Raw genomic sequence first — 26,376 nt, forward strand, 5'->3', positions numbered from 1 at the left:
ACAAATAAAAACAGCATTTGCTGGATAGGTACATTTTGAAGCATGGCTGCTGGTTTGAGCTGGTCCTGAGCAGCAGCAATACTTCAAAACATACCTATCCAGCAAATGCGGTTTTTATTTTACAGGAAGACACCATTTTAGTCTGTCTGCTTCAAAAGAACACATTTAATTCAGTGTGTTGACTGCCATTATCTTGTAATCGTGTGTAACATTTACTTGCAATTTATGTCTCAAAATAAATCACTACGCAATTGTCCAGTGTTTCTCAGCATTTTTCCATAATATCCATTCAGTTCATGTTTAATGATATAGTCCCATTTTTTTTCTTGTAAAATATCATATTTTAACTGAAAGTCACATGTTGCGATTATCATTTCATGTTGACTTTTTTTTTTTTTTTGCTAGAGAATGCCACTTTTTTCTAGAATGTAATGTAAACCTCTAAAACTTAATTCTGTTTTGGTTTTACTATAATTGAAAGCCATGCCATCACTCGTCTAGACATAATTAGTCACTTAAATGTTCTTTACACTTCTCGTAGCTGCTGCTGATTTAGCTATGTGATCCTAACATTTATTTTAGCTTGGGGAGAGACATTGATTAACAATGTAATTATCCTCGGAGCGTTTGGAGCGACTGGAGTGGGACACCTATCAGCAGCGAGGATGGCAGCAGGCTGCCAAGGGCCGAGAGGAGAACGGGTTGTGTGACTCATGATGTCTGTTTGTCGCAGGTGGCTTAATGTGGATTTCTCTCTTGTTTTTCTCTCTTTTTGTTGTGTTTTCCCACAGCTGGCTGTGCGGCTGGGTCCAGACGTGCCACTGCAGTCTCGCTGCATTAGATCATTAGAGCTAGCCCATCCACTGCGTGTCGACTAATGGAGCTTCAAATCACTGCAAACTGCAAAAACAGAGAGCTGGAACAAAGAAGGTGATTATGAAAGCTCACATTACCTTTCACCTTCATCCACAGGCAGGGGGCACAATGCTTTTGTTTGTACTGAAAACCTGCTTTCTAACAACTAGCACAGACATTATTAGAGAGGCCTCATTTTCAGGAAATAGGAAACCAAAACTGGTTCATTAGTGCACTGTATTCTAAATAATAATAATAATAATAATAATAATAAGTCAAAATATAATGACTTGCTCCTCCTCAGAAACAGTTTTTGCATTTGATTGGTGTCACTTAAGCAATACTAGTTATGTGAGCATTTTTATGCCTTTTTCCAATCCAGGCTCATTGTAAAATTGTGCATTAAATTCAGGTTTATCCAAAACAGTCAAGCGTGAGTCTGACAATGCTTTGGTTGATGTACGTATCAAAAGCGAAACATCAGTCGAATGATGCTAAAAGGTTAAAGTTCTAACGTGTTTTAACTAATGAACCAACTACACTAAACCTGAACCTAAACCTAACCAATAGTCTGATACTGTATTAGTTTATAAATCATGCAATTTATTTATGTCATACATTAATATTGTGCATTAAAAAAAAATCCACCATAATCATAATAGTTTTATTGCTACTAATATTAATTTCAGCTGGAAAATGCATTAATTTGTAAGTATAGGTACATTTCTGGAGGCATGTTACTTCAGTAAACCTGGGTTGCCTTTTTGTCTTCTGAGTGATTTCTAAAGTCTTCGTATGCAACAGTCAGTGCAGTTAGCTTGCATCCTTGTATTCTTATTGAACAAATAAACAATAATCCTCACAAAATGTCATCCAGAAATGTCACATTATGGAATTACATTGGGTTGCGAAAGCCATTTCAAGTTGACTTTAAATCAAATGAAAAATCTTCCCCAAAAATGAGATAAAAAAATCTTTCAGCACTACCAAAATCAAGTATATTTTTAAGTGGTGAAAAAGCTAGCATTTACAATCCTTGATGTTATGCAAATGTACACTGACGTATTATGGTGGAGCTCAAGACATTTCAGTTAAATTGAAAGGCTTTTAGTGGTTTCATAAATCCTTTTCACATGTCGAGAAAATTGATGCTTTATATTACATTTATTACACAAACTACATCCGTGCACTACTTCGTCAAACTCTGAAGGTCCTGAAAATGAGGCTTTTAATGTTGTCTAAAGTCTGGGACACACATGAAAAAGCACTGTTAGCCCTCATCACGTGTGTCCCCATTTTAACCATTATTCTCAAAACAAACAACAAGAACAGTTCCATATAAAAGTGATCTTGCCTTTCTGAATGCTGTGAATTGAACTGGAAAGTCTAAGGGTAGCAAATCAGTTAATCTTCACCTCCACATGAGTACAAAATAAGGGCTGGACTGGGCCCAACACGTCCCACGTATGCCCTGCTGTGTGGGTTAACATCGGCCTCGTGGAGGGAGGACAAATAGCCAGGATCAAATGAAGTGATGGATTTCGTGTGGAGATGAGAATGCTCATGTATGGGTGCTATTCTTAGCCTCTCAAGCCTCAGATCCCACTGTTTGTGTCAGTGTTTTACCCGTCCTGATCTACATGGTTTATTAGTCCTGTCAGACGAGAAAGTTCTTGAACGTTACAATGATTTGTCCTGACATAGTTCTCCTAATGAGTGTACGACTAAAAACATTGCTTTGATTAATGATTAATTTAAGGTGGACTTTACACTTTCCCCTTTTCTGAACTTCTGTTATAAATGGTAAAAACTATAAGAAGACTAGGTTACCGTTCGTGGACAGCTGCCTGGCAGAAGCAAAGCGAGAAGGCAATCTCGAGTCCCTCTTTACTGTCTGCCAGGCCATTCCTAAAACACAAACCGTTCACCAGTCTTCAGCGCTAATATCACTAATTACACAGCTCCAGCTGCTAACCAAACAGCATCGCTAACATCTGTGTGTGAACGCTACACTAAAGTGAAGAAAACCCCGGACTTCTCCTCAGTAGGACAAAATCATACTGGTGATTTTCTCTCCTCCGTTAGCCAAGTCAGGGTTCTGTTTTAGCTCTCAGATCATGTGGGATCACTGAAAGGATGCTTGTTTTTTTGTTAGTTGGTTGTTTGGTTTGACTCGGTTCAGGGATAACAGGCTTGCCGATTACTCTGCACTATGGTACCCGATTTCGGTGACATTGAGGCTGACCTTGGAGTCACCTCCCCCGCTGCCGCACTCTCCCTTGTCGTACCACCATTTGTTTTTCAATTTGTCCAACAGGCCTTGCTCATTCAGTTTTAAAACTGCCAGGTTAACAGCATTTCTTGAAACAATAAAACATAACTTGTAAGAAAATGCACAGGTCTGTGAGCAATCTACTGCATTAGCATAGTAGTAGTAATGGTAACGTTACTAAATACGGTGAGCTACTACTACTGAGAGTCAATTATAGCAGTAATCAGAATGGTTGAAAGAGCACAATTTGGTTAAGAATTTGACGAATATGAAGGTAAGAGACGCTCAGAGCAAAGAAAGTGTTAAATATTCAAGGTGGCATGGAGGGTTACGCTGTTTCAAACTGAAGTGTGCGGGATGGGGACATTGTCATTGAGAAGAAAAGTAACAACAACAAACATCATGCAATTAACATTCGTCACAAGTGACAGCGCAGCTTTTACAGGCTAAATTGAAAAACCGTTGAACTGTTAAATTAAAAGTGACAACACGACAGTCAGGAAGGACAGCCACACGAGACAGCGAGAGAAAGATCGAAGGACAAAAAAGACAGAAGAGAGACGGGAAGGGACGCACACACACACACACAAATGAGAAATGATTGCTAAAAATTAGCCACTGATAAGTCTTGAAATCAAAAATAACTGGTTGAAAAACTGGAAAAGAAGACAAACATTTAAAGAAGAGAGAATTGATCAGAAGCATCATTGTGAATCAAATAACATTCATAATGCATTATACCTTTACCTCTTTGTCATAATAGAGGGATTGGGGGAGGGAGGGAGGGAGGGAGGGAGGAGGAAATGACAACACAGGACATCAGGGTAGGTGGAATACTATAACAACATGGAGAATATTGTTATATTATTCCACCCACCTTAATGCTGAGCCTTTGGGGGTGGCCACACCATAGCCCTTAGAGTCCAGATTGCCGCCCACTTTCATGGTGTCGCAGGGCTTCCTCTGCTCAATGTATTCGTTCATGGTGGATTCGAGAAGAAAGGCGAATTTGCCCTTCGACTTTCGTACCCGTGCCACCCCGTCGGGCGTGGTCTTGGCGAAGACGGAGGGCTCGGCCGATTTCATGTATGACCACATTTTTTCATACACTGCTATTTTGGAACGCTGTGCAAAGGAGACAAGAAAAACAGACATATATCACTATCCAAGAAGTGCACAAAGATTGCATTTACTCGTCATGTTTTACATAACTTAATAAGCAAAAAATTATACAGAATTACAGAGATTGTGCATTTAGTTGACAATAAGATGACACTGACTAGTAGATTAGTTCTACCACCGTTGGGAAAAGTTACTTTTAAAAGTATGCATTACAATACTGCTTTATTCCATAAAAAAATAATAAATAATAATTATTATTTTGTTTTTTAGTTACTTTTGGATTACTTTTGGACACCCGGACTGGGATTGATTATATATATACCTCTCTCAGCACTGGACAGGAAAGATGAATGGGAAAACAAATAGCTTATTTGAAAAACTAACTAATGCGTTACTTTGCTTGCTTAAAAAAAGTTATCTGATACATAGCTCACATTACTTTTAAAGTGTTACCCCCAAAACTATTGATCAAATTCAGCTTTTTATGTCTGTGAACAACAGGAAGATGTTTAGTAGATCCACAAACTGTGACCCAGTGTTTGTACTTGTTATTAGTGGTGTATTCTAAACAAACAAACAAAAAAATTCAATTTGCAATTGTGTGAACGTAAAAGAAGCGATTGCTCTGCATTCTCAATGTATTCCATCCACCCTCCTTGTCTGAATATTGTCTACCTTTCCAGCCTCTGGTGTTTCTAATAAAATTTTGCATATTGTTCAAGCTGTTAATGTAATGTTAAACCTATGAAAATGGCTTGACAATAGCTTAAAAATGAGGCACTGCCTCACCTGTCAAAGTTTATTGAGTGGGTATTTGACTATAGTTTACTACTATGATAACAGGTGGGTATTAATATGCTACACACAGCTTCAGATCATGATGAAGTTCAGAGAGCCTTTTGTCCAGAAAATGATAAGATTACTCATACACCTTTGGGAAGAAATATTTTAAGCAGATCAGCACTGACTTATAGAATTATCTAGGCTGATGTTAGCATCCAGCACAAGAAAAAATAAATAAATAATATGTGCATATATATATATTGCAAACCACTTGAAGGAACCAAGTGTCTCCCTGAAGCTGCCAGAAACATATGTTGCTTTATATTTGACTTATATTAACACTCTCACACCATCACTGATGAAGCTCACTTACTAGTCCACTCTTTTCCTGAATCAAACTCTTAGTTTTATTTAAAGAGAGCATAACACAGTTTCTACCAGTCTCATGTTAATATTGAGTACCTACTGAGTTATTACTATTGCATCCTTCATATCTCTGAAGAGTCTTTATTTTTATCAGATTTATTAAAGATTTATTAAAGATAGATGATGCAGCTTTACCGTCAAGCTCCTGGAGGCCTGCAGTGGGCGGAGCTAAAGACTCATGAGCATTCAAAGCTTGTGTGTAACGATTGTCTGCAAGCTATGGCATCGGCATTAATAAAAGAGGTTTATTGACTTAAATTTAGTTTCACTTGTTTATAAAACATTTGTCACTGAAATGCTGGGGGGAAAAAAACAAATGCGCTTGCACAACTCTTGATGCTTCCCCGGAGATACAAACTGCATCCACTTTTCCCTTAATGCTGGGTTCTTTGGGAAACATAAAATAATATTAGACCTCCCCTTTAAATAAATAGTTTAAGTTGGAGCTAAAAACCTTGTGGGCAGCACTCCAATATTTAATAATCCCGTTCCCCCCTCTCCATCCTGTGCTTCCATGTCTGATTAAGCTGTCCTATCCAATTAAGTATATAACTTCAAAAAGTATTTTAATAGCATTTATGCAGAGGTGTCTGTTTTTAAAGTAGTAGAGTTTCAAAAAGGCCAAATATTCAATACTAAAACTGCAAAATTATTCAATGCATCAAGGGGAACATAAATAATGCCAACATATGCCAACACAGACAACTGCATCAGCAAAAAAGTCACAGCGGTTTCCTTCCAGAACTCCAAGAGGAACAGATGGACACTTTATAGGATTGTTGCTAAATGACACAATAATAGAGCTTTAAAAATCACCAAAGAACCAAGGAAGTTTATGGCAGGGCTGTTATTCAGAAAGCACTTGTGTTCAGTGCCAAGACATGAGGAAAAACACATCTGCTGGATGGAGAATTAAACCTGGCAGCTGAAAGCAAATTGTCCAGTGGCATTGCTTACATCTGGGCTGGTTTATGTTTGAATAAAGTCAAAGCCCGCTGTATCTGCTGGTAACTGTCAAATGTGATTGTGGATGTGTGATATTACGGGCTGTTTTATCATGGGAGTCATTATATCAAATGATTGTTGTGTGCGATCATATACCCGCTGAAGAATATGCGTCTGTTTTTATTGCAGCTGTATATATTGCATGTTTACTCCCTCATGATATTCCCATATTCCCCGAAACACACATCTAGACTATATAATAATTCTCCATCGTTAGATATAATCACTGAAATCTTATGGGATGTTCTAGCGTTAAAATAGAAACCTTTTTCTTGGGAAAAAAAAATGCAATGTACACCAGAACCAGAATAAATATCATATATTAACGTGTGTAACCGGCTGATGAATGCATTCAGCACTTCACTTTGCAGAAAAGGGTTGAAAAGATCCAAATGATGACAAATCTAGGGTGTCGCACTTATGAGACGTTCAGATTTACAGACATGGTTGCACTTTATTACAGTATGTGTACTAACATGTACTTATAATGTATGTACAGTGTATTTATCTAAGAAAGTTCTGGTATTACAAGGTAACTAGATGGAGTAGGGCTAGGTTTAGGGGAAGGTTCAGGGTTAGTTATTACATAGTTATTGTAATTACCATAATAAGTACATAGCATAACATACGGACATTTTATCTACCTTTCATGCTGTTTATTTCACATAACATATCCCTCATTTTGCTAATATAATGCACAAGTTAAATTCAATAAGGTCACAGCCGGTAACTCCAATGGCATTACAATATACTGGGGTTTTATCATTACAAGTGCTGTTAACTGTGAATCAAGATGACAACTAAACACAAAGCTCACAGCGTCCACATTACTGTTTCTATTAATAACGGATACACTGCCATCTGTAATTAAAATGCTATCGAGTGATACTGCATGAATAGCAGTTTTACTGCAGCAAGGTCGATAAACAACTCCATTACCATTAACATACATAGGAAAGTGTTATATATGGTGCTACTGACAGAGAAGAGCTAACAACTCAATATCTTGATCCAGATGTGATCAATAATAACACATTTTATTATTAACACAATATATATTGCATGAGTAGTGTATCAATAGAGATCATTTGTGAATCCTTTTGTGAAGACTGCACTTCACTTATTGCAACTCAAGTCAAATATGTCAAAAAGATGATTTTCTGAAAAGTGTTTTCACGTTAATGCGAGACAAAAATATTGCTGTATCCCACCTGGCATATCATCTGTCCTAAAAGTATTCAACATTATAATTTGTGCCCCTTAAATCACAGTACATTGGAAATTGTTTCCCAAAACTGTCTTCCAGCTCAGAAGCATATACTGTCCCCATGGGTGTTACCTAAGCTGAATATAGTACCTTTTTCGGTGACATGTTTTAACATTAACCAGAGTAATACCAGTGTATTCTCTAATGTCCCTTGAGTACACTTCTGCATACTTTTTAAAAGGGTACTTGTTATGAATTTTTGTTCTTTAAGCTTATGTATGAACTGAATATAAAGTTTTCTTAATTGCATGTTATTTACAATTAAATGAAAATATATTGCAGTTTTATATCATTTATATTGAATGAAATTAGTTTAACTGAAGAGCACTTTTATGACCCACTTAAGTACATCTTTATATGTAATTTCATGATTACTTTAGCTGCCTTTGAAATTTGTGTACTGCCAAGTGCACTGAAAAGCATTTAAAAACAAAGCATTTAAAGACAAATCACACATATATTTGTAATAACACACAGTTACAAATTAGAAACATATATTTAAAATATTTGAATAAAAATAACATATTTTCAAACATATTTTCTTTAAATGTAATATTGAATAACACACTACAGTTGGATTTAAAATCAAATACTTGAGTAAAGAAATCAACAGATCAGTCATGAAAAGCATAAAAAGTTATGGAAGTTTCATTTAATTTTTATAAATATTTGTTTGAAGTACAAGTATGCATTGGATATGATTGAGTACATTGAAGGGGCAAACCAAGGCTAATAAATATAGTGATCATTCAGTGATGGTTTACTGTACATCTGAGTATCTACTTATTATTAGCAGTTTTGTACCGTGATAAAATGCTTCACAGGAACCATGGTTCCATCATGTTATGTGGTCAAACCCGAAACCTTCTACCTCAGCTATAATGGGAAGTGTTACACCTTCCTTCGAGGCGAGACAGTCCTACAATACTAAATTGGTTCAAAAATAGAGCTGTTTCTCTGAAACTGTCTTCATTCTACTTCGATATGTCACTTCAACTACTGAAGACGTGTGAATAACAACAGAGATAGAGGAGCAGAGACAGGTCGACTGCGAGAGTGACGTGAAGTCGAAAGCTCAGCCATTCTCTCCTCCCTTCAGTTTTGTCAAGCGTTTCCAGAGCCCACATTGTTCCGAGCTGGAGGTCAAATCACTCAGTCTGCAAAAATGAAAGTGTCACCGCACTGCAGACGCGCAGCCTGGCATATAAACTTCACATTAGAGTCACCTCCAATGGAAACGAAAGTGTTTACTGCTGCTCTTGCTCCACGGGGCACGAGAGGTTGAGGAGCAAAGCTTCTGAAGACTGTTAGCTCACGTTTGGGAAGACAGGTAGTTTTCAGAGAGCAGAATTAAACAGCATTACGACACAAGCTGCTGCGCTGTCTCTGTCATACAGGGGACAAATCTGCTGCTAAAGTCTGTTGTCACACATGCCACTGATGTGAGAACACGCTCAACAGTTTGAACTGCTTTTTACATTTGAGAATCTCTGCAGCATGTTTGCTTAAAAAAACCACAAATGCTTTGCGGCTCTGTCAGGTTCTTGAGTTGGTTATGCTGAAATTTAATGCTTCTCTATATCCAGTGGGTTCAGTGCGATTTGGTGAACTGGTTCACTAACAAGAACCAGTCCAAAATAATGATTTGTTCGGGGACTAGAACATCACTCTTACTCGAGGCTCTGGATTACAGGTAATAATGTTGTAAATAATCTTCATTTTCTTACACAGACCAGTCGTGCTGCTTCATAAGATCTCAATATATCGTCTGGAGCCACGGGTATTCATTTTGTGCTCATTGATATGATTTTGAGAAATAAAAAAAGGAAAATGAAATCCCCAAAGAGCACAGTTTCAGCTGAAATCTTCTTTACTGATCTAGTGAAGAATCTAGAACGTCTTGGGTGCCCCGAGGAAGAATACATTAAAATTAAAATTAAATGTATTCATTTAGCAGACGCTTTTTTCCAAAGCGACTTACAGTGCATTCAGGCTATACATTTTTACCTGTCATGTGTTCCCGGGGAATCGAACCCCCAACCTTGCGCTTGATAAAGCAATGCTCTACCAATTGAGCTACGGGAACACTAAAGAGTAAATTAACAGCAAGTGATAATTTTCGGGTGAACTGTCCCTTTAATTAGATATTATGGACAACATGTATTTGACAAAAAGAAACTTGAAGAGTTGGGACTCATTACAAACAGTAACGCAGCTCTTTGATCTGTGCATTAATCGATATACAGTAGCTGTATGTCCTGAGTAATCATATTCCACACATTGCAGGCTGCTTTCATCATACGCGTCTCTCAGCCTCTCCTCATATCTCTGTCCTCGCCACAGAGCTTATTATAGTGCTGTTCACATCCACCTCATATCAGACGCACCATCTCACTCTCCACTAGAGCTTTATTTCGAAACCATTTGCTTTCCAGATGGAACATATTTCTGCTCTCTGCCCGTTGCTTTTCTGCAGTATACTGCTTGAGTTGTTACTCTCCGGGAAGCTTTACTCAGTGTACAGCGCTTCCAAAAAGTATGTGTGAATGTCATCGCATTAGATAATCAAAAAGCATCTGCTAGGAGTTATTTTATTCATTAACTCACAACTGTCAGGCATTTCAGCCTGTGTCTCCCTAGAGTTTTTGCCTGAAGGTCCTAATAGTCCAGTGCGTGAGGTGCTTTTAATTTCAAGGCCAGGCATATTGTTTTGTATAATGTATAAGGTTTAGTGACCCTTTCCCATAATTCCTCAGCTGTGAAAGTGTTTTCATGCTTTGGGGAATCGTGCCGGATGCTGCTTGCGGAGTTACGCATGATATATAGGTTTGGATTAGAAATAATATATGTGCTGTGAGACTTCCTGAGCCCTTCCTGCACATTCAACATTCATTTAGCATTCAGATGTTGTAACGCATATTAAAGTTTAAAATGCAACTGCATGAAAAACCGTGCACTGGACTGGACAGACCACACAGAAAAGTCAGGTTACAGACTGTTTTATTATATTTTTAATATGTCCAGTGGGTAGCTAGAACAGTTTTAAACTTCCACCAGCGAACGCATGAACAAATCTGAACAAGCTAGCTCTGACTGGACTCAAAATTAACATTTACCGAACTCTTTACATATGAGCTAATTAAACAACAATAATGCATTATTTACAAGCAGTCAATGAAAATCTCACTAACAGTTGCTAATTAAGTGCTTTTTACTGTATGCTTAGTATAAAGTGTTGACAAGTTTTTTTTTCTCTCTCAACAGTAATGCCATGGTGCCAGAAATGTCTCGGCCGTATCATTGTACTTTTTCAGTGTGCCCTTGGGAAATTAATAATCTAAATTCCTAAATTAATAGGGTGTGACAAAAAATAATTTCTTTCACACAGTTTGTTTAACAGATGAAACCAGAGTGTAAAACTACTGTAGTCAACAAAAGCTGAAGTTGTGAGCATACCTGCAGTGCATCAAGTGAATGAGAGAGAGAGAGAGAGAGAGAGAGAGAGAGAGAGAGAGAGAGAGAGAGAGAGAGAGAGAGAGAGAGAGAGAGAGAGAGAGAGAGACTGCTGCTGTTCTTTACCTGAGAAACCGATGTGAGCACCTTGAGAAGATATTGATCAAGGATTACATGTTATCCACCATCACATAACACTGCCTGCGCTCGTTCAATAAAACTGCTTGTGTTTCAGAGGAGAAAAAATATATATCAATGTCAGACGAATCATCGCCATTGTCAGTAGGACAAACTAAACCTCCCTGTTTGAGGTTTGAACAAACCCTCCTTTGCTCTCTAAGACCTGTCAGTGAAGAACAGCATTTTAACAGCATCACCCGGCTGACTGAACAGTGCAGGAATAACCTGAGCCAACTCTCTCAATCATCACAGATTCCTCAGGGCCAGAGGTACAGTGATAGTTTTAAATAATAAAAAAAGCTTTCATGCACCATATCTCCTTTTTAATAAATGCAATATTTCATCTCTTCAAGGAGACAGCTCTCCGTTAGATCTGACTGGTATTTCCTTTTTCCATAAGATTAAGCACATCACATTATTTATAACATAAACATGTAAAAAGCTTATTTATTTATTGAATTTTTAAGAAATTATGGGATCACTATCATAAGGACTAATTTTCACTTTTAAATAAGTATTTTGTCTCAATAAACTAATTTGCTGCATATTAATATTTAGTAAGGTAGTCATTAGGTTTAGGTATTGGGTCGGTGGATCTAAAATATGGTCATGCAGAATAAGTAGTTAAACTAGTTAAAGGGGTCATATGATGCGATTTCAGTTTTTCCTCTCTGTTTGGAGTGTTACAAGCTCTTGGTGCATGAAGAAGATCTGTAAAGTTGCAAGCACTAAAGTCTGAAATCCAAAGAGATATTCTTTATAAAAGTTAAGACTCATCCTAAAACGGCTCATTCAAACACCCCCCCCCCCACGTCTACGTCACTGTGTGGGAAGATTTGCACAACGCTGCCAAAGAAACAAGGCTTAACTTTTATTCTCACTATTGCTGCTGCTGCCATGTTGTGGAGATGCTGTGTGTTTCATTGTGAAAGCGAAACGACTTTGTTTGTCCTTTCAAAAGAGAACACAACTAGAAAGCAGTGGTTAGTTGCATTTACAACACTGTTCCAGAACAGATGTGTGCAGCACATTTTACGGAGGACTGTTTCCTGAACCTGGCAAGGCTGTGCACTAAGGCTGTTTCTATAAAGTGAGGCAGTTCCAACTTTGCAAAGACAGTCTGGCGATTCTGACTCACAGTCTATAAGTACGCTTCAACCCAGTCTCATGGCAAATATGTACCTCTGGGTAGGTTTCTGCAACACTGATTTTACGCACCTTACTGAACGTTTCACAGCAGTTTCAAAGAGAAATGTCCACTGATTGGCGCTAAAAGAATGGTTTCAATATATGAACCCTTGCACGTTTTTATTACGTTTATCTAGGTATTGCTGTGTTTTTATTATGTTGCTTCTGGTGCGTATTGCGACAGTTCAGAATTCAAATATCCGGGGACTGTCGCTAAAAGGTAATGCTTTATCATGTTGGATATTTGTCATACACCAAACTCAACTCTAAACCTACCCGATAGTGTTAACAAATGCAAAACTGATGTAAAAACGCAATTGTTGATGCAACCATGCCATTTCAGCTTCCTTACATGTAGATTTGAGCCACTTTATCGAACCGTGGTTACACAAGATTCGAACCTGGAGCTCCTCACCTCCGAAGTCCGTTTTCTGTACTCCATGATTTACCGAACAAACCTACCGCCTCTGAAAACCCACAGATATGAAGCTGGATATGTGCGATGCTAATGTTCAAAAGCATCAGTTTTCAAATCTCCCAGCATATTAATATTGTTTTTAAGTCATCCATCACATGATATTCTTCAAGTAATTGTGTGAAAATTATGCTTTATTAAACGAAACTGTAAATTTGTGTGAAAAGGAATGAAAGGCGTCAGCGTTTTACTGCCTCTATTTCTTTTGGAAACTGCAGTGATATGAACTTATTGGTACATATTGGTACGAAAACATGCCCTCAGGTACGTATTTGCCATGAGACCAGGTAGGTACAGTACGTTTTCATATGTAAAGAAGTTGCCACTGACGATTCAAACGTGAGTTTTGAGCAGTGTAGAGTAGTGCTTTTTGTTTGTCATTTCTCTGATCACAAATGCAGACATGGTTTTATGTTTACGCAGTATGATATGCAATGCAATGTGTAAAAACACATTATAAGTCATTATAATCAGTAATTATGTCCCCACTGGATGCAACGAATGCCTAATTTATAATGGGTGTTGTTGGTTTTGTCTCGTCGACATGGCATCAAAGTATGGTGTAACATTTCCGTCACACACGCTTGACTTATTCAGCCAATCACAACACAATGGATAGATGGCCAATTAGTGTATACCTTGTGTTTTCAGAACGATGAGCTTTGTAAAAATCAATGCGTTTCAGAAAGCTGGGGCATAGAGGAGCAACAATGATGTACATTATGTGGAAAATGTTGAACCTCAAATCACAAATACACCGCATTACACTAAATAGACAACATAATGTTATTTTTGATCAACGTCATATGATCAGTTTACAGTGAGATTTGGTCCTTAAAAGAGTGTTACCAAAATAATGTGTACATCTAGATCATATCATGGCAATTCTAACTCCACAAATAATTACAAATATTGTCTGAATGATGCATTGCATTAATAGATTTTACAATGCTAGGATTTATAATGTATTTCAGGACGTTGCTTAATATTGACACAACGTGTAGCTGGTTCTGAGTGCAGAGTTGAGAGCCCCAAACACAAGAAGGAATTATAGACTAACAACTTTGGAACATTTATTTGTAAATGTTGAGTAAACCAAGAAAACAAATTAAATATAAATAATGAACTTGGGGGTTGTGTCAAAGGTGATGACATATGTCTCACTCCAAATGTTGTGGATGATTTGAAACATCCAGCTGTTCTCCGCCGTATGGCTCTAATTAAACTGGAATGTGTTTCCTGAAAACAGATCTAAAATAGAGCTTGTATCTCCATTAATCAGGATTCCCCCTCCCCCATCAAACCTCTGTGCTTTTAATTAAAATTCCCCTGGAATAGCAGTTCACACATGTCATTGGAAATCTGAAAGCTGTAGAGTGAAACTAGGACACTCGTTATATAGAATATTTGAGATCCCCAAACCTTTGGCTGTCGACTTGCAAACATTTAATGTCATCAAATGCATGCCGGAGTGCAAACCTTCAACTGACAGGACAGTAAACACACCTCCTAATGGATGTGTGTGTGTTGAGCATGCAGTTATTAAGTTTTAAAGAAACATGCAGATAGCTAATTACAGCCCTAATTGCAATGTCTCAATGTGCTCATGGATGTGTTGCTTACTTTATTCTTAATATATTTCAAGTGTACTATTCGACCCTCTGGGCTGCTTTTCATTACTCAAAATTTGCAGGCCCAGGTAAAGCAACTAATTACGGTTTCTGAACTGACCTCAGTGGCTGTATGCAGGATTTGATTAGGCTATAGAGATGCCTGTCTGCTGTGCCTCCCTTCACTCTGACAGCTCAGGCTAACTCGAGGTTGTTCACAGCACCTACAACAATCATCTCCATTGACTTAATGACTGCTTCATCAAAGAGGGCTGTATAGTGCAGACCTGACTGACTGTTTCAGCTAAAAGAGAGGAATTTCCCTAACAAGCATGTGTGGGAAAGGAGCGATTGCAGCTCTTGGCAGAGCTGATATTTCTTTTTGTTTGTTCTCCAACAACAAGCCCCAAATGGTCTCCCTGCTGTAATGAATTTCCATGCTGAGCCAGATTTAACTGGTGAAGGCAGTTGGCTAAAAAAGCACTGCAACTAAACTTGTAAAGAAACCTGGAATCACCAAGGCACCAGCATCCAAAATGCATCATGGATTAATGTCAATTAATCAGATAACAAGTGGCATAGTTCTTTTGTTTTAGCATTTAGTATATATCAAGGTGATTTTACAAACCAGGCTCACTGGGAAAATGTGCCTGTGACGATGATGATATTATGTTGCTTCTTGCACGTTTTGTGACAAAGTAAACGTCCAATGAATTGTGTTAAATTGGAATTGAACTACTGGTTTTCGTCTGGTCAGAGGAGAACTGACCCCCAACTGAGCCTGGTTTCTCCCAAGGTTTTTTTCTCCATTCTGTCACCGATGGAGTTTCGGTTCCTTGCCGCTGTCGCCTCTGGCTTGCTTAGTTGGGGTCACTTCATCTACAGCGATATCATTGACTTGATTGCAAATAAATGCACAGACACTATTTAAACTGAACTGAGATGACATCACTGAATTCAATGATGAACTGCCTTTAACTATCATTTTGCATTATTGACACACTGTTTTCCTAATTAATGTTGTTCAGTTGCTTTGATGCAATGTATTTTCTTTAAAGCACTATATAAATAAAGGTGACTTGACTTGACTAAATTGCTTTTTTTCGTTTTATCCAAAATGGATGAACGTGTATTTGACAATATGCTGCTTGCACTACATATCACAGCATTTTGGAAATAAAGTGTGAAAGTGGTGAGTGCCACTAAAATGTAAAACGGATTTGAAGATAATGTAGCTCCTACACTAAACCCAACCCTAAAGTACTAAAAGAGTGAGAGTAAGAAAGCCATGCCACATTAATTGGATTCTACAACTCTTCAAGCTCTTTTATTGTGATTGCGTTTCACAGGACTTGGCACCACAAGTGCAACACTGTACCAGGTGCACTACAGAGCAAGTCTACTTCCTGCAGAAATGCCATATGTTTGTATTTGATTATGTGATGCTAAAGTCCAGATGTAGTAGTTTACAAATTGTGCACTATGGTAAAATTATAGGACATTACACAGTATTATGCAAGGAACCACACAAAAATAAATCTTTATCAATCTGCTACTTATATCATAATTTTTGTGAAAAGCTACACAAGCTGTTATACTGCCTCTAGTGCTGAGTTCAGGTTCTATATTGCTGGCTATTCAAAAGTTAATCTCGTTTGCAATTACCATATGAATGTCAAATGTTTTATTCACTAATAATACACTAAATAGAGAGTTTTTAAGTGCTCTTAAAAGTGTGAAATTGGTTGTCTGTTGCCATTGAGGGGTCACAGACAGCCAGGCAGCTGCAAGATATAAAGCAGTGTTGATCTGTAGCACTGCTACAATCGTGTTGCTTTTTAATAGTAATTAATTTGCAAAATTCCACTGGCCAACACTACAATTTTCTGGCTTAAACTTAAGGCACTTAAGTTTTATGTAGAACATTTTCTGTCTGCAGTTTAGAATCACAAACAGTGATGTCCATTTTGTGAATGAATCACTCAGTTCCTTGCAATGAATAGAACGGGTTATCAAAAGTCTGAATAGGTTTGTGAATCAGTGTGAATCATTTAGACAGCTCACCCTGATTTATTTGGAGTGGTTTCTCTCAGCAATAAAAAGTAACAAGATCCAAATGAGTGTTGGATGAAGTAGATACTGACCCACAAACACGCATGTTCAACTTGTTAATGACTCTTCAATTGAACTCTTGAACTTGTGAATCATATACTTTTGAAAGCACCCCATTTTCTTTTTTCTTGTCTTTATTATGTAAGTTAGCCTTAAAGTAACCTAGTATGCACCAAAACAATGACAAGATTCCATTTATAAGATAAATGCATTCAAAATGCAAGCCTATCTATGATTTTGATGACAGCACTTAAGCTTTGCATTAGATTTTCAGTCCAATCAAATGCCATCTTGAATCTGAGTTGTCCTGACCCTTACACCATAAAAGACACTGAAGCTGCGACTGAAATTGGTAACTTGTTTGCATATTTCCAATGTTCTGTATGGTGAATCTAGTGGATAGAGAGTGATTTTGATGAATAATAGTTAGATGAAAGAGAGGTTTGACGAAGTCTAAAGCACATTAAAAAACAGTAGCACTGTGGGAACCTTTCTTCGCATTTCTGTTTCTTCAAAAGCCACAAGCCTGACTAAAGGATGGATTCTGATTATTATGACACATTTTAATCCTGCTGATTTGAAGATCAGTGCAGAAGCATAACACCCTAGACAGGAGACTCACCCTAAAGAACTCTTTGGTTGACCCTGAGTCCAAGGTTCCGTATGCGATCTCTGTTTGTTTGGCTAGATCTTCAGCGCTCTCTATGGGAGAGACCATCCTCTCTACTGTGAGGAAAGCAGCCAGGTTAGCCGTGTAGGACGAGATTATGATGAGGGTGAAGAACCACCAGACGCCTCCCACTATTCTGCCCGATAAGGACCTGATGCACAAACACACAACTCTGAGGGCTTGAATATGAGGTTAACACAAAAACAGATATGGTCACACTAGAGTTTGGGGATCAATTATCACTATTAACTATGGCTTTTTCTCAAACTCTTAATTTGCTGCTTATTAATAGTTAGTAAGGTAGTTGTTAAATTTAGGTATGGGTTAGGATTGAGGGATCTAAAATGTGAGCATGCAGAATGATATTAAGATGTGCTGTATAAGCACTAATAAACAGCCAATATGCTAGTAATATGCATGTTTTTAAACAGCTAGTTGGAAGTCAATGTGTACTGTCAACTGTCTGGTTAACAGCTTTTTTCAAAATATCTTCTTTTGTGTTAAACAAAAGAAAGACCCTCCTGCAGGTTTAAAAAAAATGAGATGAGTAAATGACAGAATTTTTTTTAGGGTGAACTATCCCTTTAATGTCAATATGTTTATATCTCAACAAGTTTACACCCCGGTTAAACCTAAAAAGAACAATAGATTAAGAAATGAGTTGCATATCAGTTTAAATATTTGTTAAATGTGGTTATCAGGAAGCGATTGCAATGTCAAAGTGATATTCTCGTTCTTTGTACTGTGCCATTGTAGATGTTTTTTTTTGTTCGCTAACTTTGTTTAAATACATGCCTTGATTCCTGAGTTTCTATTTAGCCACATAGAAAAGCCATTTTCACAAACACAATATCGTCACCTTGGAATTATAAGGTTCTATCTGATATTTTTGCCAAATTCACATTCTTATTTGATAATTTGTTTACATTGTGATAAATATATATACACTATTGAACTCTTGAAATGTCATGGAAAGCATTAAATGTACCTTTCTCATACATGTCAACACCAATTTTATGTTTTAAAACATATAAGCAAGCTGTTTGTGTTTCTTGATAATTATTGCTTCAATTAATATTTTGCAAAACTTATAATTCCAAGTGAAAAAAGATTTTTTAGAATTTCCATTTGACCTGTTCCAAAAATCCCTTTTTACAAGTTTGAGAGGATTTTGATATTGTACATTTAGAATACATTTAGGGTCTCTGTCGTTTTCATGTATAAAAGAGAATTGTTCCCCATTTAATTTTTGCTATTATGGAATGCAAATCTTTGAAGCTCAATATCTCAAAACTGGTCAGAATGCAGTTAGAACCTTATTATACCAAGGTGGCAATATATTCACACATATATACAGAGTTTGTGTCTCCTTTCTGGTCTGGCAAAAGTTTGAGTCTCAAAGCTCAGTTTACTGTTGCCTAGACAATATCTTAGCATAATCAAATAACATATGGGATCAATGATTGTATTATTCCCTCTAAAGTGTTCTTGCCTTGGGCTGAATGTAAGATGGTTTGTCCTTTTGAAGACTATGTGTTCTCTCAACCATATGGGTTTGTGAAATGCATATACAAAGTTCAAATAAAAAGAAGAAAACCTTATGGACTTATCTAATGGAATTATTGAATTTTAGATTAACATGATTTTTATTAATATTGTAGATGCAATTTAAATCTATTTTGCAGTGATATAGTCATGTAAAATGTTATATTCAATCAATAGTGTTCAAAATAACTATGGTATAGACCAGACCAAATTCTAGTTATAAGCTGCAGGCATGATTGGATTGATAGAATAAATATATAATAAACAAACACATAAATAAAAAGTTTTTAATTAAATTAAAATATATCTGTCTGTGTTCTGCATGTGTATTCAGTGCAATGGTAAAGCATATTGGATTATTTATGCAGTTTAAGAACTACTGTATGTCTGATAGTTTAGGGGTAATTGCATAAATAAGGAATAATAAAAAATAAAATAAAAAATCTAAATGTATATCAGTCATATCTGGGTTTGCATTGTTCAGTCATTTTCAATATGGCCTTAAGACTAGATTGAAAACCTGGTCTTTTCTTTCCCCTTAATCACAACTAACGGAATGAAATATTGATAAATGCTTTTATTTTATTGTATTAGTATTTATTTAATTTAATTATTATTATTTTTTCTTTTTAAAGCAAGCACAGGGGAATACAAGGGACTCTACGAAATGATCCATGACAGCGAGCCGCACAACCGAGTTATTAATTAATCAACTTCCTGCTGTTAAATGGAAGAACAATGTGAATAATCATACATCTCTGTCATGGATGCCTACAAAGCGCTGCAGCAGGACTTCTCAAACAATAAATGAATCAGGTAAATGAGAAATTTATCAAAAGAGCCAAATGAGAATATTTTGCTCAGCTAATCCTTTACAAAAGAACAAATTAAAACTAGAGCTGTGTCGGAATAATCTTTCAAATGTGAAATGCTTAAAATTACCTTCACAATTAGAGCTGTGATGTTTTTAATATGCTTGTGAGCAGTGCTGAGTAGATTACTTGCAAAATTGTAGTCTGTTACTGATTTAAAGTTACATGACAAAACATTTAGTAAGTAATGTAATCCATTATATTTCAGATTAGATAATATATTCTGATTACTTTTAGATTACTTTTGACCTAACTTGTCTTTCTCATAAATTTAAGATGACAAATCACTTTGATCTTCAGGAGGAAGCAATTTGTCAGTGAAGAGTGCGCAAGTGTTTTGCTTCATATCAGTTTTCTGTTTCTGCCATTTAAAATAAAAATCTGTTTTTATTGTTAGTTTTATTTTATTCTGTTTGTATTTTAAGTAGGGAGGATTAAATTGTTTACTGCTTATTTTATTTAAAAGGTTTATGTTGGTTGTGCGTGTTGTTTGCCATTAGCTGTACAGTAATAAGTATCTACAAAAAAAACGTTTTGCTACCTGTTAATTTGCACCTGCGACTCTACCTGCGTGACTCCACAGAGCAACGACACAGACAAGGCACAGTAGAAACTTTCCTTTATTCTACTTCCCTTCCTTTCCTTCCTCTCTCCACCACTTTCAGCATGTGGTTCCACTATATTCCTGTTGTCTCTCAACATAAACACTTACACAACACACAGGAGTTGGCACTATCATTCTAACCTGCGTCCAATCCACCCTTCTTCTTTTGCACCCCTTTCATTTTCTATGGGCATGTGGAGTCTCTGACTCTGTTAGGCTCGACTGAGACCAATATTAAACCTGAAGAGACTGCAACCCCTCCTGCTCTTTCCAACAACTTCGCTTTCACCCACGACCCCAGTCAGATTGGAAGAGGTGGGGGCACTGGTCTAGTCATTTCCTAAAGCTGGAAATACCTTCTATGCTGTTATAATTTTAAAAATACTTCCTATGAATTTCATGCCATTACAGTCACACTCCCTGTAAAAATCCACGTTGTAGTTATTTTTTGACCCTCCAGGTCAGCTAGGCAACTTTCTAGAAGAACTGGATTTGCTGTTGTCCTCATTCCCGGAGGAAGACAGACCTTGAGTACTTTTTAGTGACTTCAATATCCACCTTGAGAAGCCACATGCGACTGACTTCCATGCTCTCCTATCCTCTTTTGACCTTCGGCAGCTCAACACCTCAGGTACCCATGAATCAGGTAACCAGCTCTACCTCATCTTTACATTCAGTTTTACCACAGATAACATCTTGATTAAACAATTGCATGTCTCTGATCATTTCATTATAACTTTCAATCTACATCTACCTTCTTCCACACCAAAAACCCCTCTGCCAGTTTCACTTAGAAGAAATCTAAGGTCACTTTATCTTCCTCTACTTTCCTTTGTGTTATCATCCTCTCTTCTCACCCTCGCACACTTCTCATCATTAGATGTGACTTGTGCCATAGATACATTATTTAGTCCCCTAACTAGCTGCCTAAACAATATCTGTCTTATTTCCTCCATATTTGCACAAGATACTCTCTCCAATCCCTGGTTAACCGATGTCCTTTACAAGCACTGGACTAAACTCAGGGTAGAGTAGAGAAAATGGCACAAATCAAACTAATTCAGCTGATCTTAGAAGGTATCAGTCACAACTATCTTCATTTTCCACCAAAATTCACGCTGCCAAATCTACCTTCTTCTACAACAAGATTAACAGCACATCATACACACGCAAACTCTTCAATACTCACAAACATTCGTTGCCCACCTTTGTTCAATCTCCACCAACTCCCACCACCTCTTTAACTGCTGACAATTTTGCCAATTACTTCATAAACAAAACCACATTCATGAGCAGTTAGTTCTCGGTTCTCCCCTAGGAACTCATAGCAAACACACTGACCATCTTCTCTCCTCCTTGCTCAAAAAACCTACTCTAGACACCTCACTTGTTGAAAGCTACAGGCTCAAGTGTCTTCCTTCCTCTCACAGAAATACCAGCTGGACAATAACCATTCTGGATTTAAAAGTGGCCATTCAACTAAAACTGCCTTGCTGCCAGTCACTTAAGTGCAATGGAGTATAAGAGTTGAGTCAAAATCTTCAGATCTCCTTCTGCTAGATCTTTCTGCTGCGTTTAACGCTGCTAATGATGAAATCCTTCTGTCCATCTTCTCATGACTGGGCATCACCGGAACTGCACTCCATTAGTTTGAGTCTTCCCTCACAGGTAGGTCATTCAAGGTGGCTTGTGGAAGGGGAGAGGTGCCCAAATCACATCAACTGGTCACTGGGGTTCCTCAAGGATCAGCTCTTGGACCCCTCCTCTTCTCTATATACATTACATCACTGGGACCCATAATTCAGGCACATGGCTTTTCCTACCATTGCTATGCTGATGACAAGAAGCTCTTACTCTCATTTCAACCAACTGAACTAATGATACCTACTCAGATCTCAGACTGCCTGATGGACATCTCAGTATAGATGAAAGAACAACACCTGCATCTCAACCTGGCAAAGACAGAGCTTCATCTTCCAAGCCATCTCATCAGTACAGCACCATCCAACTGGGGTCATCAATGATAATCCCATCATGTTTGTCCAGGAATCTTAGGGTGATCCTTAATGATCAGCTGACCTTTAAAAATCATATTGCAAAAACAGCACGATCATGCAGGTTCGCACTATACAACAGAAGGAAGATCATACCCTCCTTACAGAGCATGTAACATAGCTTTCTTGTCCAGGCCCTTGTCATTTCTAGGCTGGACTACTGCAATGCCTTTTCTGGCTGGACTTCCAACATGTGCTAACAGACCTCTGCAAATGATTCAGAATGCAGAAGCTTATCTTGTTTTTATTGAGCCCATGTCACACCGCTTCTCATCTCTCTGCACTGCCTGCCTCCAGAAAAGCCACTAGCTCTGCACCCTCCTTCCTGCTCTGTCCTATGCATCTACATCTCCTCCAGAAGCCTGCATTTGGTAAATAAGTGGTGGCTCGTGGTCCCATGGCAGAGAGGCAAAAAATCCCTCTCAGTGTTTTCTTTCACCATACCCTTTTGGTGGAATGACCTACCTAACTCCATCTGGACAGCCGGATCTCTCACAATCTTCAAGAAACAACTGAAAGCCCATCTCTTCTGTGAGCATCTAACAGCTGCCTTTACTTTTTCTATTCTTTTTTCCTTTATCCTTACCTGTCCTAGCTTTTACTATTTGGACCAATGACTGAAACATTGCATAACAGGCACTTCTTATCTTTATTGCCATCGTATGATGAATTGCTTGTTTTATTCCTCAACAAGTCCCTTTGGATAAACGTGTCTGCCAAAATAATGAATGTAAATGTTAAATGGTATAATCTTTTACCATACTGACATTAAAAATACAAAGAGAAAGAAAATATATTACATTCATTGTTATTAACAACATGAAGAGCATAAAACATTATATTAAGAAACATTGTTACCAAAGTTTCCCAAACTGGGGTTTGTGAAGGAACTGCAACGGGTTCATGAGATGAATGTAAAAGCTAATAATTAAATAAATCATAAACATCTTTTTACAATTATAGCAATCAAAATAAAACACTTTATAAAAATATGGAATATTATATCTGTTTACCTACATATCATTTTGACCATGTGAATAATGTTTAATCTGTAAAAAGTAACTGTAGTTTGATTAAAAGTATTTTAAATGTAATGTAACATTACTTTTAAACAAGTCGTAATAACAAGTCGTAAATTTTTGGAACCTGATTATGTAATCCAGATTATTATTGGCTATTTCCCAGCACTGCTTTTCAGTAACGTTCTGTTTGGTAGAGTTATCCAACATTTTGACTAATTAATTCTCATTTTTTATAGTCTTTTTTTTTTATTGATGGATAAGAAAATCACAGATGTATAATCTGGTCTGAGGCCATATTAAAAATCTGAAATGGTTTTCAGTTACATCTGCTCTGAGAACCCCAGAGTATTTAAAACAGTGATAAATTGTCTGCTCGTACACGCAAACCCACATATGGACACTATTTTTACAGCCATAAAGCAACACATCGATGATGTACCAACCTTGGTGAGATATCACAGCCCTGCTGCATGAAGGCCCCTAGAGAGAACCACAGGCTGTTAAAAATCCCAAAGTCATTAGGCGGGTCTGGAGAGGTCTGGGGGTCTTTGGCTTCATCAGTCTCATCCAGGTGCCACTCGTAGGGGCTGAAGCGGCTCACGAGGAACAGCACCACGCTGACGCCGATGTATGCGAATACGATACACATCCAGATCTCATATGCCAGAGGGTCCAGGAATGAGAACACACCCGGTTTGGACTTCTGAGGTTTCTTGATCATAATGGAGATGCCCAAACTCATGAAGGGCTTAGAAAAGTCAATGACTTCCTCTCGCACAAGCGTGATCGTTAATGGTGCGACGGCTATATCTGCTCTCTGGAAATGGGGACATGAACAAAATGTGTTTAATTCTGAACATGCACCAGCACATTAAACATACAATGCAATTCAACTAATTTTCCATATCTTAGCAAAGTATTTATTTCTCACAAGGAAGATTTGGCAGGTTTTGCTGCAAATTTACTTCAAGCTGTACATCACAAAGGGTCTTAGTGGAATGTTCTGGTTTCAGTACAACTTAAGCCTTGCAAACAACATTGATGGCATGCTGTTGATTACAACAGACAATATTGTCAACTTATTTCTTTGTTTTGCTAAATTTAAATTTAAATGTAATTTTTTTTTGAACATTTAACTTTTTTTTTTTTTTTTACTTCAGAATGGTATACATTTTTGTGGGGCTGTTTTTGACATGAACAACAACAACAACAACAACAACAACAAAAAAACCTTTGATATAATTTGAAAAGGATAAATGGTCTTCAAAAATAGTCACTCCTGTGATCTTTCTGTAGTAAATGAACAAATTGAATTGTTGAATGAATTAATGAATTTTTGGGTACAATGTCCAAATCAGTGAAGTATTCCTTCATAAGGTTGAAAAATATATACCCAAATTAAATACCTAAATAATAATAATAATAAAAATAAAATAAAAATCCTGAAAATGCTCTGTCTCTCTAGGGCTTATAGGGCATCTAGTGGTAACACCTTATGATTTTCTTTATATCTCCCACCAGACGGCACATACTAACTTGGTATACATTGTAAGGGTATATTTTTAAGAGCATATTATATAGATTATATAGAGTATATTTTTTCTTATTACAAATTATTTAAATTCAACTCTATATTATTTTCTGTAGTCTGTCCAAGACTGTCCATGTCATTTTTAAACCTGGAACTTTCTATTAACATTTGGATGAATTAATCAGATCAATTTCTCACAGTACATTACATCTAGAGCTCAGAGGGGGTCATTTAGAGATTTCTCAGGCCTTGGTGTGCAGAAGGAAGCCAGGAAAATGACATTCACAGAGCCAGGACTTTCACTGCCTCAGAGAAGAACATGTGATGTGTAACAGAAAAGGCTTTTTGACCGTGTAGCACAGAAGTGACAGCTGAGCATTCACTTGACTAGATATGAAGAGTCTTGCTAATTTCTGTGACCCATACGCCGCTGTATCAGGTGACAAACAGCACGTAATAGGCACAAGCAGGAGACTTTGTTGGAATCCTTTCTCATGCTTCACATAAAGTTGCGGCACAGCCGCTTCCCAGTTCCCATAATCCTCATAGGCACTGTAGCATGAGGGTATAATAAAACGACAGTGAAAGATTTTATCTAGCATGTGTCCTCAGCCAGGAGAACATTAGTTATGCAATCAGGAAGTGTAAGGTCACTGCAACTCTGCAGGTGAATGCTGGTTATAAAAGCCTCTACAAATATTAATATCCTTTTATCTTGTGGTTGTAGTGAATGGAACTCCAGTGCACTGTCTCAATAAATCATATAATCGTTTGCATATAAATAGCTAATTAAGAGTCTACCAGAAGTGATTTATCAGTGAGGAAGAAATACGCCTCAAAACTCTCAGCGTCTACTGCACGATAGACAAATAATTGCATGTGATCTTTTTAATTCTGAAATTAGTATTGCACAAATGTGCACAGGTAAAATCCAATTGATATCAAAAGCTGTTTATAAAAGATGAAAGAAAACAAATTAGGTTGGATAACATATTTAGAAGAATCCCATAGGAATCATTTCATGTTTTTATCTCTTTATGGCAAAAAATAAATAATTAATAAAAAATAAAAAATAAAAAAAATCAACGAAAGCTGTAAAGTTTCTACATTAAAAGCAGAAGAATTCGATGTCATTGTTTAGACTGAACTGTTGTAACTCGCTGAAAACTTAAACATATGACAGGAATTGATCATGATTATAATATGATTACATGATTATAGTATCAATCAGTGTAATTTTGAAAGTTTATCTGCCCAAGCTACAAACTACTCTGAATTTAAAGTCAAGCTGCAATTTTAAACATGACAGACTATTAAGAAAAATCTACAT

At 37.2% G+C, this 26,376-nt stretch overlaps 1 protein-coding gene across 4 annotated transcripts in view; it reads right to left on the bottom strand.

The window, feature by feature from the left end:
* Positions 1-26,376, bottom strand: part of LOC128026863 (glutamate receptor 3-like) — a 121,050-nt gene that overhangs the window by 7,269 nt on the left and 87,405 nt on the right. For 3 of the 4 annotated variants that reach the window (XR_008186556.1, XM_052614109.1, XM_052614110.1), the window contains exons 11-14: positions 23,959-24,332; positions 17,371-17,569; positions 4,005-4,252; positions 3,101-3,215 (exon numbers count right to left, since the gene is read on the bottom strand). Coding sequence is in view for 3 of the 4 variants with exons in the window: in XM_052614109.1 (XP_052470069.1) it covers positions 3,101-3,215; positions 4,005-4,252; positions 17,371-17,569; positions 23,959-24,332 (936 nt within the window). In the remaining variant the exon portion in view is untranslated. The remainder of the gene's footprint in view (positions 1-3,100; positions 3,216-4,004; positions 4,253-17,370; positions 17,570-23,958; positions 24,333-26,376) is intronic. The other variant, XM_052614108.1, reaches the window with a different exon arrangement.

Source organism: Carassius gibelio, chromosome A14, assembly GCF_023724105.1.
Source record: "Carassius gibelio isolate Cgi1373 ecotype wild population from Czech Republic chromosome A14, carGib1.2-hapl.c, whole genome shotgun sequence".
Classification (NCBI taxonomy): Eukaryota; Metazoa; Chordata; class Actinopteri; order Cypriniformes; family Cyprinidae; genus Carassius; species Carassius gibelio.